This window comes from Lasiosphaeria miniovina (assembly GCF_030549165.1).
Source record: "Lasiosphaeria miniovina strain SMH2392-1A chromosome Unknown B0T26scaffold_6, whole genome shotgun sequence".
Lineage (NCBI taxonomy): Eukaryota > Fungi > Ascomycota > Sordariomycetes > Sordariales > Lasiosphaeriaceae > Lasiosphaeria > Lasiosphaeria miniovina.
In genome coordinates this window covers 740,398-755,162 of record NW_026848225.1, presented here as the reverse complement: position 1 = coordinate 755,162, position 14,765 = coordinate 740,398, and the positions used below count along the sequence as shown (strand labels likewise).

At 48.3% G+C, this 14,765-nt stretch overlaps 2 protein-coding genes across 2 annotated transcripts; both read left to right on the top strand.

Moving 5' to 3' along the window:
* Window positions 1-11,727: 11,727 nt before the first annotated feature.
* On the top strand, window positions 11,728-12,808 carry B0T26DRAFT_397519 (uncharacterized protein). Its single transcript, XM_060434791.1, has 2 exons — window positions 11,728-12,160; window positions 12,224-12,808. Exons 1-2 carry the CDS (start codon window positions 12,016-12,018, stop codon window positions 12,700-12,702), a joined length of 624 nt encoding a protein of 207 aa, XP_060292486.1. The 5' UTR covers window positions 11,728-12,015; the 3' UTR covers window positions 12,703-12,808.
* Window positions 12,809-13,786, top strand: B0T26DRAFT_397520 (uncharacterized protein). Its single transcript, XM_060434792.1, has 2 exons — window positions 12,809-13,034; window positions 13,095-13,786. The coding sequence occupies exons 1-2, from the start codon at window positions 12,915-12,917 to the stop codon at window positions 13,746-13,748; spliced, it is 774 nt and encodes a 257-aa protein (XP_060292485.1). The 5' UTR covers window positions 12,809-12,914; the 3' UTR covers window positions 13,749-13,786.
* Window positions 13,787-14,765: the final 979 nt, after the last annotated feature.

Below are 14,765 nucleotides of genomic sequence, written 5' to 3'. Positions count from 1 at the left end.
TAGTGGTAATTCCTTAGGCTTCTTCTAAAACTTTCATAATCCCGATGACCTCTGCGTCTGCTACTTCGATGGTTGAGCCCAGGTTCCACGATCTGGCCTTTGCAGTAGGCACCATAGTCGGTTTGAGGCTCTGTCGGGCAAGTAAGAGCTGCGCTCTTACTGGCCCGCCATAATTAAATAAATACTATGACCGTATCCACGGTCTTAGATAGTTCTTGCTTGGTTCTTCAAGCAAGCAATACGCATTCACTGCACTCATACACTTTGAGTGGCATTCCAATTTGACTATATTACCCGTGCGATAGGAGCTTGCCCTTTGTTTTATCTTCATAATTACCAGCCCCAGCATCCTGTGGAGCCCGTGCTCCCTTACAGACAGACGAGCCTAACAGTCGAGTGGTTTGTAATATCACGTGGAAAAGAAGATAGAGGCGGCTACGGCCGTCTACTATAGCCTACAAAGACTCGGCAGAACACAAAAGGGACTGTCGTTTAGGACACTAAGGCAACTATACGTAGCCTGTATTACGTCACTGGCCGACTACGGCGTCTAACTATTGTGGAAAGGCTATGAAGACAGCCAAGGCCACTACCACCAACAACAGCTAGTCCAAAAATACCAACGGCTACAGAACCTAGCGGTAAAACAGATGCTGGGAGCGTTTAGAAACTCTCCCTACAAGGCCTTAGAAGTGGAAGCAGCTATCTTACCGCCACAAATTCGATTCGAAAGGCTTGTAACATCTATAGCCTACGAATACTACTATTTCAAGAAGTTACCCTATAAAAACAAGCCCTCTACAGAGAAGTAAGAAATTAGCTACAAGAAGGGGATGATTATGGCCTACTCCCAAGCATACAACCCACCACACAGTTATTCAGATTCGTCACAAGGCTGAATAAACTAGTCACAATAAGCTGGAATATAGAGAAACCCTTAGCGCACTGGGTAAAGTCGTAGTGTTACGATCCTGGTTCAAAAGTGCAGGAGGCGCTCTGTCCTGCTCCATGATTGGGTAACGAGGTGGGGGCGGGCAGTCCCCGCTCCGCGTGGGATGCGGCCAATCAGGAAGCGCCCCGTCCGACTAGCTGCCAAGGCCAACAGGGCGGACAGGGCAGGCGCTCCGTGGGGCTCCTGTGCTCTGTGAGCAGAGCGCCCTGGACCCGCAGGGCGTAGACACTGAGGATCCTGATTGGTCCACTTTAGATAGATATATACGACGACCGTAGCCACGGTCTTAGATAGTTCTTGCTTGGTTCTTTAAGCAAGCAATACACATTCACTGCACTCATACACTTTGAGTGGCATTCCGATTTGACTGTATTACCGTGCGATAGGAGCTTGTCCTTTGTTCTATCTTCATAACTACCAGCCCCAGCATTCTGTGGAGCCCGTGCTCCCTTACAGACAGACGACCCTAACAGTCGAGTGGTTTGTAATAACATACCAGTAACGCATGCCCTACCAAAGGTAATAAGAAGGACGATCCAGATCATAAGGCCCGGACCTAGACCATTATCGATCGCTGGTCTAAGACAGAGTCCAATAAGAAAGTCTTAGACGATAGCGACCGAGAATCGGAGAAATCAGGAGAGGAGTCAACAAACTAAGTACCCTAGGAAATATTGATTCCCTGTTAAGGGAAGTATCGGCTACTAGACAAGCGTCTTCCGAGGATATCATCGATAAGTATCTTGGTGGCAAGGCATTTCTTCATGAGTAGAATAGCATATAATGGAGTATATTTAACTATAGATAACGTTTTGATCGATACGGGAGCGAACGGTTACCTCTTTACAAAGAACGAGTCTCCTGCAACTGTTTTTTTTTCTTTTTCTTCTTCCTTACACGCATGTAGCCTCTAGGGCTATGGCGTGGCTGGTCAAAGACTGGCAGTCTATCTACCTAGTGTACTAGTAGGAAATAGAGAAAGCAAGAACTAAGTACATCGATAGGCGCGTGGCCTTATTAACGTGATAGTTTCATAGTAATGGGGTTCCTTTGGCCAGACTTGTACTGTACCACCCTCGGGCCGGAATATGAATGAAAGTGTAGTGTTATCCCAATAGGACCAACTAACTAAGTAAGGAAATATATGGATAAGAAGAAAGGATAAAGGAAATAAATCAATCTTTGCTGACTTCTGGCCATTTCATTGTAAAAATCCTCGTACTATTAAGGAAGTCACCTAGAGCCTTTTTTTTCCCTCTGTGGCGTAGAATAGTATTTGAAGTGTGAGAGGGCAGTTTTTCAAGGCTTTTGACAAGGCCTTCCGCTCTATAGTGTACTTTGCACCGTAGTAGTAGGTGTGTAGGTGTTTGGTCCTCCAGATAACCAGGGCACTCGCTACTTTCCACTTTTCCAATCTTCGCTGAATAACTAGCTAAGAAGCCAATCCCAGTCTTCAGCTGGATATAGGCTGACTGATTTGGTCGAGGTAGTAGTGGTATTGTGGACTTGAAGTTGTAAGTGATCAATTCCCGGGCTACCCTTCTATAGTGTGTGCCTAAGCCTTCGGACATTTGTCCTATTGCTTCCCTATCTTCTTGGGTTAACCAGTCAGCTTTCTAGGCTTTTTTTCAATAAGGGTTTGGCTTGCCTTCGTAGGTAGGCTAGTGATACATATGCTTCTTTTGCTGTTCTTTCTAAGCCGGCCTTGGCTAATTGGTCTACAATCTCGTTACCAACAATTTTATCGTGGCTAAGGCACCAGTGGACTTCGACTTTGTGGCCTTTTTAGACTAGTAACCTGACTAGCCTTTTGGCCCTTTTTGCACGGTATCTGTAGCCTTCTAGCTTCTTGATTGCCGCTTGGCTACCCACAAAAATATAGAAAGTAATAGACGTAGTGGTAGACGTAGTAGACGTAGTAGTGGTAATTCCTTAGGCCTCTTCTATGGCTTTGATAATCCCGACGACCTCTGCGTCTGCCACCTCAATGGTTGAGCCCAGGTTCCACGATCTGGCTACTATAGGTGCTAAGTTCGCGCTCAGTCGGCATAGGCCGGCTGAGTTAGTAATTCCGCCCTCTATAAAGCCTTCTGATCTGTCTGTGTAGAATACTACCGTAGTAGCCTTTGCAGTAGGCACCATAGTCGGTTTAAGGCTCTGTAGTAATTGCAGGTGATCTTTTTAGCTTGTTTTTTTTCACCCTCTTGGATAGTGATTTTTGCTTCGATCTTCTGCTCCCACGGCTCTACCCAGCCAGTGTGCTAAGGGCTTCTCAATATTCCAGCTTATTGTAACTTTTTTTTTCCTTCAATACACGCATGCAGCCTCTAGGGCTATGGCGTGGTATCACAAACCACTCGACTGTTAGGGTCGTCTGTCTGTAAGGGAGCACGGGCTCCACAGAATGCTGGGGTTGGTAATTATGAAGATAGAACAAAGGGCAAGCTCCTATCGCACGGGTAATACAGTCAAATCGGAATGCCACTCAAAGTGTATGAGTGCAGTGAATGTGTATTGCTTGCTTGAAGAACCAAGCAAGAGCTATCTAAGACCGTGGCTACGGTCATCGTATTTATCTAATTCATGTAACCAATCAAAGTTCTTTCTTTGCGCTCCGTGGGCCCCGGGTGCTCTGCTCACAGAGCACGGAGGCCCCGCAGAGTGCCCGCTCCGTCCGCTCTGTTGGTCTTGGCATCAGATCGGACAGAGCGCTACCTGATTGGCTGCACTAAACCCCTGCGGGGCCCGGCCCGCCTGCCTGCCCTGCCCTGCCCAATTAGCAATCGGCTTCCAGCGCCTCCTGCACACTTAGACCAGGATCGTAACACGTGGCTGGTCAAAGACTGGCAGTCTATCTACCTAGTGTACTAGTAGGAAATAGAGAAACAAGAGCTAAGTACATCGATAGGCGCGTGGCCTCATTAACGTAATAGTTTCATAGTAATGAGGTTCCTTTGACCAAACTTATACTGTGCCACCTTCGGGCCCAAATAATAAGGAAAGTATAGTGTTATCCCAATAAGACCAACCGACTGAGTAAGGAATGAGTAAGGAAATATATGGATAAGAATAAAGAATAAAGGAAATAGATCAATCTTTGCTGACTTCTTCTAGCTATTTTATTGTACAAATCCTCGTACTACTAAGGAAGTCCCCTGGGGCCTTTTTTCCCTCGGTGGTGTAGAAAAGTATTTGGAGTGTGAGAGGGTAATGTCACGAAGTCCCCTGGCACTGGGCGCAGCGCGCCATGGTGGGGCACCAGGATCAGGAGCGGGGTAGTGGGGCCTCCGGCCACCACACGCTAGCGGGCCCAAGGGCATACGGGGAGCAGTTCGGGCCTGGCCCGAACTGGGGAAACATCACCTCCGGGCCTGCCCTCATTGGCCAGTCATAGATAGATATATACGACGACCGTGGCACCGGTCTTAGATAGTTCTTGCTTGGTTCCTCAAGCAAACAATACACATTCACTGCACTCATACACTTTGAGTAGCATTCCGATTTAGCTGTATTACTCGTGCAATAGGAGCTTGCCCTTTGTTCTATCTTTATAATTACCAACCTCAGCATTCTGTGGAGCTCGTGCTCCCTTACAGACAGACGACCCTAACAGTCGAGCGGTTTGTAATACTGTGTTCTATCTTCATAATTACCAACCCCAGCATCATGTGGAGCCCGTGCTCCCTTACAGACAGACGACCCTAACAGTCGAGTGGTTTGTAATACCGGGCTCAAAGGCTAGTTAGGCTACTAGTCCAAAAATGTCATAAAGTCGAAGTCCACTGGTGCCCTAGCCATGTTGGAATTGTTGGTAACGAGATAGTAGACCAATTAGCTAAGGCCGGCCTAGAAAAAACAACAAAAGAAGCATATGTATCACTAGCCTACGTACGAAGACAAGCCAAGACCTTATTGAAAAAAATCTGGAAAACCGACTGGCTAAGCCAAGAAGACAGATAAGCAATAGGACAAAAGTCCAAAGGCTTAGGCACACACTATAGAAGGGTAGCCCGGGACTTAATCACTTACAGCTTCAAGCCCACAATACCACTATTCCCTCGACCAAATCAGTCAGCCTATATCCAGTTGAAGACCGGGATTGGCTTCTTAGCTAGTCATCTAGCGAAGATGGGAAAAGTGGAGAGTAGCGAATGCCCTGGGTGTCTGGAGGACCAAACACCCACACATCTACTACTACAGTGCAAAAAATACACTGTAGAGCGGAAGGCCTTGATAAAAACCCTGAAAAACTACCCTCTCACACTCCAAATACCATTCCACACCACCAAGAGAAAAAAGGCCCTAGGGGACTTCCTTAGTAGTACGAGGATTTGTACAATGAAATGGCTAGAAGCCAGCAAAGATTGATCTATTTCCTTTATTCTTATCCATATATTTCCTTATTCAGTTGGTTGGTCCTATTATAACACTACACTTTCCTTATTAATCAGACGCGAGGGTGGTACAGTACAAGTCTGGCTAAAGGTGTTAACACTGTCAGAAAAAAGGGGGGGTTCTAGAAGGTGCTGGAATCATGGATTTGTCACTATCAGAAAGAAGGGAGATTCTAGAAGGTGCTAGAATCATGAATTTGTCACTATTAGCCACAGACGCGCAATAACCTCGCCACCTGGCCATGGCTATAAGAAATGCTCTCTGGCAGAGCCAGAGAGCCTAGAGAGAGGGCAATACAATCAAGCAATTACAACCCCATCAATTCCACAAGATCCAGTGTGCAGTGTTTCTGACAAACACTATTACTATGAAACTAATACGATAATAAGGCCACGCGCCTAACGGTGTACTTAGCTCTTGCTTTCTCTATTTCCTACTAGTACACTAGCTAGATAGACCGCTAGTCTTTGACTGGCTACGCCATAGCCCTAGAGGCTGCATGCGTGTAATTGTAAGGAAAGGACACTCCAAACAGCAGCCGCGCGCATAGGGTGCGCGCTCACCACCTGTTACCAACTAGCCGGAACACTGCCAGTTGTCACAAGCCACTACGCCACTGTCACGAATCCCTGTGGATTCCCTGTGGTTATGCACAAAGGTGGGGCATGCACTTTTGGCGCGGGCCAATTAGGAGCGTTCCAGGATTCCGAGCTCTGGAGCTTGGGGACGCGGGACAGGTCCGGTCGGGCGGTGACCCGGACGCGGGACCACGGGACAACGGAACCACTGTTATTGGTTACGTAGATAGATATATAAGACGATCGTGTCCACGGTCCTAGATAGTTTTTGCTTGGTTCTTCAAGCAAGCAATACACATTCACTGCACTCATACACTTTGAGTGGCATTCCGATTTGACTGTATTACCCGTGCGATAGGAGCTTGCCCTTTGTTCTATCTTCATAATTACCAACCCCAGCATTCTGTGGAGCCCGTGCTCCCTTACAGACAGACGACCCTAACAGTCGAGTGGTTTGTAATAGCAAGCTCCTATCGCACGGGTAATACAGTCAAATTGGAATGCCACTCAAAATGTATGAGTGCAGTGAATGTGTATTGCTTACTTGAAGAACCAAGCAAGAACTAAGACCGTGGCTACGGCCGTCGTATGTATCTATCTAAGGTGGGCCAATTAGGGCGTTGCTCTGTTGCTCTCATTGTGGGAACACAGAGCACATTGCTCTGTTCTCCACACGACAGAGCAACTGTGGGTCATCTGCTCTTCATCGAGGGGATTGGCCGGGGCGGGTCCCGCCGCCCCTGCCCCGCCTTCAAACCAGTAGAATAGGAATTCGTGACACACTGTTCGTCATCGCTCTTGGATTAGTCGAGGGATCGGTGGGGAGAGCTGCGTCTTAAGCTTGGAAAGATAGCCGTCGGAATGTTAGACTGTGGACGCGCGCATCGGTTCCGTTACAGAATGGATTTCTGCCTAGGGAGACATCATTATCGCTCCATATTGCGAGCTGCCATCTCTGGGGTGTGGGTTCTATAAGTAGTCGGACTGGGGCGCACCAATTCCCCATGCTTTTTTACACATTTGCTGGCGCTTAGTGCAAGACGAGGATATGATCGAAGCCTTTAGTTCTAGGAGTTCTATTCTTGTTGGTAGCAGGGAGCCAATAGGGTGCGACTTGCGTTTGACAAGGGGCGACTTCGATCGAAGTGCAAATTTTTTTTTTACTACTCCTACCCTCAGAATACGTTGCTGCTCGCTCATAACTAGCTTACAGACACCTTGTCCAAAAATAACCCCTTCATTCATTTATCTCTGCCGAGATATCGATAAGACAGTCTTGGCCAGCGTTGTTGTTGTGGATTTAGCCACCAGGATAATGCTAAAGTTGGGATCGGAATTGCAGCTTCTGAGATATACTCTTCGAATTCATCCTTAGTTTGTTGTATTAGAAGGATGTCGAGATTTTGAGCAAGGATGTCGAATTCATCGAGATTATTATCAATTCGTATTGATGGTATTATTGGAGATGAATTTGCTGATTGATCTTTATGCTCTTTCCAAAGCTTTCTAACAGAGTTGATTGCTGGTCGTATCCAATTTTTATCCCAATTATGTTTGAGATATAAGTATTACAAACCAGTCTGTAAGGGAGCATGGGCTCCACAGAATGCTGGGGTTGGTAATTATGAAGATAGAACAAAGGGCAAGCTCCTATCGCACGGGTAATACAGTCAAATCGGAATGCCACTCAAAGTGTATGAGTGCAGTGAATGTGTATTGCTTGCTTGGAGAACCAAGCAAGAACTATCTAAGACCGTGGCTACGGTCGTCGTATATATCTATCTAAGGCGGACCAATCAGAGCGTTGGTCCTAGGTGATCAGTGCGGTCAGTGTGCTCAGTGCGATCAGTTCCCACTGATCGCCCTGATCATACTGATCGCGCTGACCGCCTCGCTATTGGCTGCACTCCCGTGGAGCGGGGAACTGCCCCGCTTCCTTGCGCCAGCCAATAGCGGGAGGCTCCGTGCAGCCTGAACCAGGATCGTAACAATAAGGTTCGTCGTGATGGATGAAGGATCATAGCTGCTGCGTAGAATGGAGACTCCTTAGTCTTTAGATAATATTTATCGAATATAGCCCAGCTTTTATCGATCTGACGAAGTAAGAAAGGATTCGATTCGTATGTTGAAAAGCTTTTCTTGAAGTGCTGAATAAGAATGTCCATAGTAAATAGAACCCGATCGATTGTTGCCTGGTCTCCTTCGGTTGCTTTTGTTGCTCGATAGAATGGATGTAAAAAAGCTGATATTAATCAAAGATATTCCCAATCATCTGGGGAAAGATAATCCTTTTGAAGAGATTCATACCTCGATTTAATATATGAATCAATTACGCCTTCTTTATCAAGCGTAGTTTGAATCATTAAATACCAACTTTTCCATCGTGTAGAATTATCTAAAGGAATCATACGGCTAGCAAGTTGGATAAATTGATTCATTCGGCTAGGAGACCCTCTGATATGGCTGACAATGTTATACAGTTTGATAAGAGGGTTGAGATCAAGAGCAATCTGAGCCTCTTTCAACTCTAGATCTTCATCTTGGTTTGTATCCTGGAACAAAAATGCCCGGACAGCAGGATTGATGATATGCCCATTACATCGGTTTCGATTATCTGATGATGACCAGGGAATGGCCTCTTCGCTAAGGGTTGTTTCGAGGATCTTGCAAAGCTTATCGTTTGTTGAAGCATTGTCGCTGATAATTGTCCTAATTTTTAAAAGGATATTATAATCTTGAAGGATATGAAAAAGAGCTTCGTATTGAGTTGCTGCATGATGCGATGGGATAGATGGAAGGCCGATAAGTGCTTTTTTAAGGGTTTCTGATTCGAAATCCACAAAATGAGCGCAAATTGCCAGAAATAGCTTCTGATTTGGAGAAGTCTAGACATCGATAGAGAGGTGAATTATTGAACGGGATGATTGAAGTTTCTTCCGAACGATATCTTTGTGAAAGAGCCAGGATTTTCTAATACGCTCTTTAATTACCGAATGTGATGAAATGATTTCGTTTGATGCTGCTGGATTAAGGGCTTTGCAAAGGGCGTGGAAGTAGGGGCTTTCGACAACCCGGAAGGAAAGATTCTCAACAACAATAAGCGAAATAATCGCCTGCGTGATAATCTCCTTATTTAACGCTCGTTTGAGGATTTGAGTATTAAGTTTAGAAGACTAGTTAACTACTATTGCTTTCTCGTATAGAGATTGCAATGTAGTATTGCTGGAAGTGTCAATTCTTCTTGATTGGCTGATGACGATGATTCCGTGCTTGGATTGAAGATGTTGTCGGAAGTTTGTTGTATTTTGAGCACTCCATGCTATGCAGTGTTTGCAGTAATACACGAGGCTTTTACCCTTCCGTACGGGTTCTCCATTTTGGGGGGGTCGAGTATGCTCCAGAATTGGGGTTGAGATTCGGCCTGTATCTCTAGATATTGAAGAATCCTCAGAAATAAAAGGCATCTTTGTTGTTGAAGAAGTTGTTGCAGAAAGAGTTGGTGAATTTTTTACAGAAAGAGTTGGTGAACTGGTGAGGTTTGGGTAGTTAGGTTGCGTTGGGCAGCTAGAGCCAGATACTTTGTGGTTGGTTGCAGGTCGGCTGACTTAGCACACGATATTCGTCGATATTTACAATATTCCCGAATCGGAATTATTTGCTGACAAATACACGAATATTTTCATTCGCCGCCCACCCTGCGCGCGAAGACATGCTGGTGCCCGAGTGGTTGAGGTTGGGAGAAGCGGCGTACCGCAAAAGAAGTGTTCTCTTGCGGCGAAGCGGGAAACTGGATGAGACTGATATCTGTCTGTCTAGGCCCGTGAAGCCTGTAGGTGCGCAACTAAACTAGTGTCGAAAGTTGGAGAGAAAAGAGTGATGGAAAAAGTGAGAGATGAAGTGCGTTTTGGAGCTGGAGAGATCATGCCACCTTGCAGGACCGGAGGGGTGAAGTGGGCATGGCCCATACGTCCGCAATTTCTGCACGTTCGCAGCCGATACTCGTCTGTCGAATGGTCACCCGTCTTGCGGCATGCATGTCCTGCAGGTTGTCAAGCAGTCGGAAGCGAAGTGACCCGGTTGTCCGCACAGCTTGCATACCTGTACATTAGGGCACTCGGATGCAGGATGATCCTCCGAGTGGCACCTGAAACATGTGATGGTGGCGGTGCAGGTAGAGGTGCAGTGGTCTCTGGTTTCGCAGCGATGGCAAAACACGGCGTCGCAAGCCTTGGTGGAATGTTCATTAGAGCAGGCACAAGCGACTATGGCACTTGGCGACAGCTTCTTGCATTGCGCCGGGTCGTGTGTGGGGCCAAGTTCCTCGCACATGACACAAGTTGGCACTGATATGACTGCCTTGACCTTGGCTAGAGACACGTACATCCTCTCTAGAACTGCTACCCTGGCCATGAAATGCTCTTTCTGCTGCCAGCCGAGATACATCACCGGCCCGCCGAGGATGATCTCGGCCTGGCGTCCGCGAGTCAGGGTCAGGCACTGGCGCCTCTCGTCGCCGCCTGATGATTGTTAGCAAGTAGCCAATATGAAAACAAACCGGTAGACTTCACTCACAGAAACCAAAATCATCCATACGTATGAGGTCGATGAAAATCAATTCTGCTTCGTCGCCTTGCGAAGAGTCGAGGGTTGCCACGCGAATGCGGGAGCGTTGGTCTGGAGTCAGCTCCTTGTCCTCCAATGCCTTCTGTAAGAGCTCGTCGTAGGTTTGTACCTACGTTCGATAGTACGGCATCATCAAGATCTCGATAGGTCCGCCACTGAGATTCTTGAGCGACTTATCCTTGATCGCCATGACTGCCTGCGAGACAGCCCACCGTGCGTGAGCAATGTTCCTGGCTGACGTTCCAATATGTGAGACCCAGGAACCTGGAAGTGTGACCATGATCCGATTTTGATGATTTGGCAGGTCAGGCACCATCTTTTTCAGAAACTTGTTGAAACCTTTCGCAGACTCGGGGTACTGAGCCTGGCCTCCACGGTAAGGACCCATCACTCCCCGGTAGATGAGATTCGAGGGTAGAGTCGAAAGTTGGGTTGCCGGCAACCATTTTTCTGCTTGGCGCGCTTCTCTTTCGCGCCGTGAATATCGACGGAAGCTTTAATTATGATGTATGCGGCTAACATCTTGTCTACTTCGTTGAACTCGTCTCGTTATGAAGTTGCCTCATCCTTATCAAAGGGATCGACGTAGGGGCAATGCTTCTGCTTCAGTCCATCGATCTCTAAGTCATAGGAATACAGCCGGACGACATCCAAGCCCTTAACGCCGCGACAGTGACGCTCACTCTATACTTACTGTAGAGAACCTACGCCTGCGCTGGCTTGCAGTTCTCCGGCTCTTCCTCCCCACACCCGCCGAAGAACATGAGCATACTAAGGGTCAAGAGAAAGGTAGACTTTCCCGAAGCGGCGACTCCAGGTAGGAACTTGATATGGCCGTGCATCTGTTGGAGGCTCCCCAGAGCGCCCCGCTTCGCCGGATCCATCTTCTCGACCATGTCCACTACTCACTTCGGGCAGGTCCCATTGTCGTAGGCTCTGAGACCTTGAAACTTCTCGTACAGGTCGGTAGTTGCCCCGTCTTGCTCCTTAAAGCATAACGAGTAGTCGAAAGTAATCGGTATTCTTCCTTAACTTTAAGCTTAAGTTTCAACCTCGCCTCAGATCTCCTTTGTACGTGGCTTTTGCCGCCTTTGGCGGTTCTGCCGGTCACGTGAGCCTCAACTCTTCTTTCCCAACTTTGGCTTTTAAATTCACCGCGGGCATCCTTCCCCCCGGTCAGAAATTCGTTCTCGACTAGCCCTAATAAAGTTTTTAGCAACGCTGTCATCAAAAGAATTCATTTTGTTACAACCATTTCACTTCGTCTTGGCAACGGTGCGTCGGATGACTACCCGCTTACACTACATCTGACCGTTTCGGCCATTCACTATTCACCTACCCAATCACCTTTGACTGTCTCGCCCGATTGCCGGTTGGCCTGTCCAACCATTCACGACATCTCTGTCATTAGACCTCTTTAGAAACCATCCGGTCCATTACGCAACTACTCGCGTACGAAGATACAATATGGCTTCCGACCAGCTCTCGACTGGGCCAAAGAGGCCGTTCCAGGACACGCCGGACTGGCAGGCCGGAAAATTTAGCAAACGCACACGGATTGTTGGCGACGACATCAAAACTTGTACATCTCCACATATAAAGCTTATTCAGAGTAAGTGGTATCCCCGTTCTATTCTCTGCTTAACCTTGTGATCCTAATAAGTATTTCTGCAAGGAACGGATTCAAATTCCTGGGGACCTCCGGCAGTAGCCGCCGTCCGAGCAGAGCTCGAGGCTGTATCGGATACGAACGAGGGCCTCCTACGTACATATCATCCTGGCCTTGCCAACATCGGCAAGGTCTCAGTGATGAGAGAGCCTTCCACGGGGCATAAGATATGGATCACAAGTAATCCTAGAGCAGCGACCCACGTGGGCGGAAGAGAGGTCCACCTTGTGCCTTCATGCGGGTTTCGCCCTCGGGAGATTTATACGAAGTTCGTACCCGATGGGATGGAGGCTCCCCTTGACCCGCGGCGTCTCCTAACTTCCACGGAAATTGACGCATTGCGGCTGGCTTTCCCAGGTGCTATGGGCGTCCAAGTGTTCATCTCGGACTTCGTCGTACTGCTATATCCCTCGACGAGGTCAATCCTGAGGTCCTGGAACGACTTCGGAATCTCTAGCACTTGGGGAAACCTGCACGTGTTTTGAACCGTGCCAGATTGCCAGCCAAGCCGTCAATCTGGCGCTCGCATTGCCGACTCCCCAGATGCCGTGCATGGAACGGCCTCCCTTGGTCTTAAGCTACGCTTGCCAGATGGCACAGAGGCTATCACTGTCCCAACCTATGCTTTTGTGCGACAGTCTGGAATCATGGACCGGTTTGTGCTCAAGTGTATGGACATCTATATTAGGGCAAAGGAATGGGCATCAGAGAAGCTTTCGCTGCATCGACTGCTAATCCCGGCCATTGTGCGGACCTACGAGAACGCGTCCTTGACCCCAATCAACAAAAGCGTCTATGTGAAAAGACCAAGAATTTGGTAAGTATCTATTCCAAGTTCTCTCTTATTGGAGGTAGTCCACTGACGAAGCGATAACAGGTTGGGCAGATCACCATGACCTACGACCCTGTACCGCTCCCATCCACGATTCCATACCCGCACGGATACCTCCACGACCTTTCTCTGGTGACGGGCGACAGGCTGCCGAACCTTTCGAGCCCCCTAAATGCACCAGCAATTGCGGGCTGGGGTGGGGTCCAGGAAGTGCTCAACGGTGAGCCCTGCTTCGCCGCAGGCCAGCTGGTTGTATCTGGCAAGGCGAATATTATGGCCGGAGCTGGCCTGACAGACTCGGGTAAGGTTGCCGTCGTTGAATGCCTGCAGTATATTTGGAGGGAGAGGGCGGTATCGACCGCCGTTCTCTGGCGGATGGAGACAGACTGGGACTCTACTGAAGGCGTCTCGGGATCAGTTCTATTTCAAGGGACACCACAGGACGAAAATGTTACGGCAGTCTGCTTCCAAACTTTTGGGCTCACCGTCACAGCAGCCCAACTGCTTCGAGATCAGAGGGGTGGCCCTCGAGACGATATGCCTTGGTATTTTCTCAATGCTGGGTTCATGTTGCTAGATGAGATACTTCAGTCCAGCATCCTGTTAGATATTAATCCGGGTCGCCGGAGTGTGAGCCACCCCGAGCAAAAGTCGGAAGATATCGTCTATTGTGGGATACGGTCGTTTTCCGGGGCCTGATAGCAAGGGGTTCAGCTCTTCGGAGTCTTTGCTCTTCTTGCTCTTCTTGCTCTTCACTCCTCACCTCTTCGCCTTATCACGACTTTCTATGGCCCAAAGCGCCAAACCTAACACTCTCTTCCACTTGGTCCCGGTTAAAGACGTGGCCCGCGAGTCCCTCGGCCACCCTGATAACCAGCGCTTCGTCTCGAACTCCTGATCTGTGGCTGCGCACAGCGTTTGATGCTACCTCTTCCGCTAAACCATCACATGTCACTGCCTTCCCATTTCCCTCCTTTCCGTCATTCCACTTAGATCCCCAGACACCGAGTACTGGGATACCCGGTGAATATATGCAGGAGAAGTAGCCGTGACGAATCGGCGTGGCGAGAAACATTGACCTACACACCGGTGCACTGCGGTCCAACTCATGGGGTGGTGTTCTTGGCTCCGGACTGCGTGGTTTATACTATGAAACGTTCGCTGAACCTGGGGGAAGCAGGCAAGATGTGCACCGCCAGGTGGCGTGAGTACTATGTGTAGATATCCATGCATGCTTCACGCGATATTCACACAGCAGTGCAATTTGTGAGCCCAAAGGAAGATGCATTGTGCAGATGATCTGGAGCATAGTGCATTGTTGCCTGCCAGCCTGCATTATGTTGGCTCGCTGGCTGCAATTCATTGGAGTTCTAGGTTGCCCTGCGCGTATCGCTACCACATTTGTGCAGAGATATCATGTCGTACAAGGGGGCGAAGGTGTGAGTGACTCATTTTGTCAGCGAGTAGGGCCGCCGAATCTGCAGCCCGCCGTCGTTCGCAGCCTCGCCGACCAGCTACCACGCAGCCCACCAGAACAGCCGCCATTCCAGTTTCGGCGCCAGTAGGGAGCTCCGGTAGATTGATATATTTAAACAATGGCTTCTTTATTCAGACAACAGCTCCTATCAACCAAGTTCGAACCACAGCAACCAAATCGTCCACATCATTCACTCTGGAAACCAGCCTTCAACAGTGGATAGAAACTCTCTCTTCTAT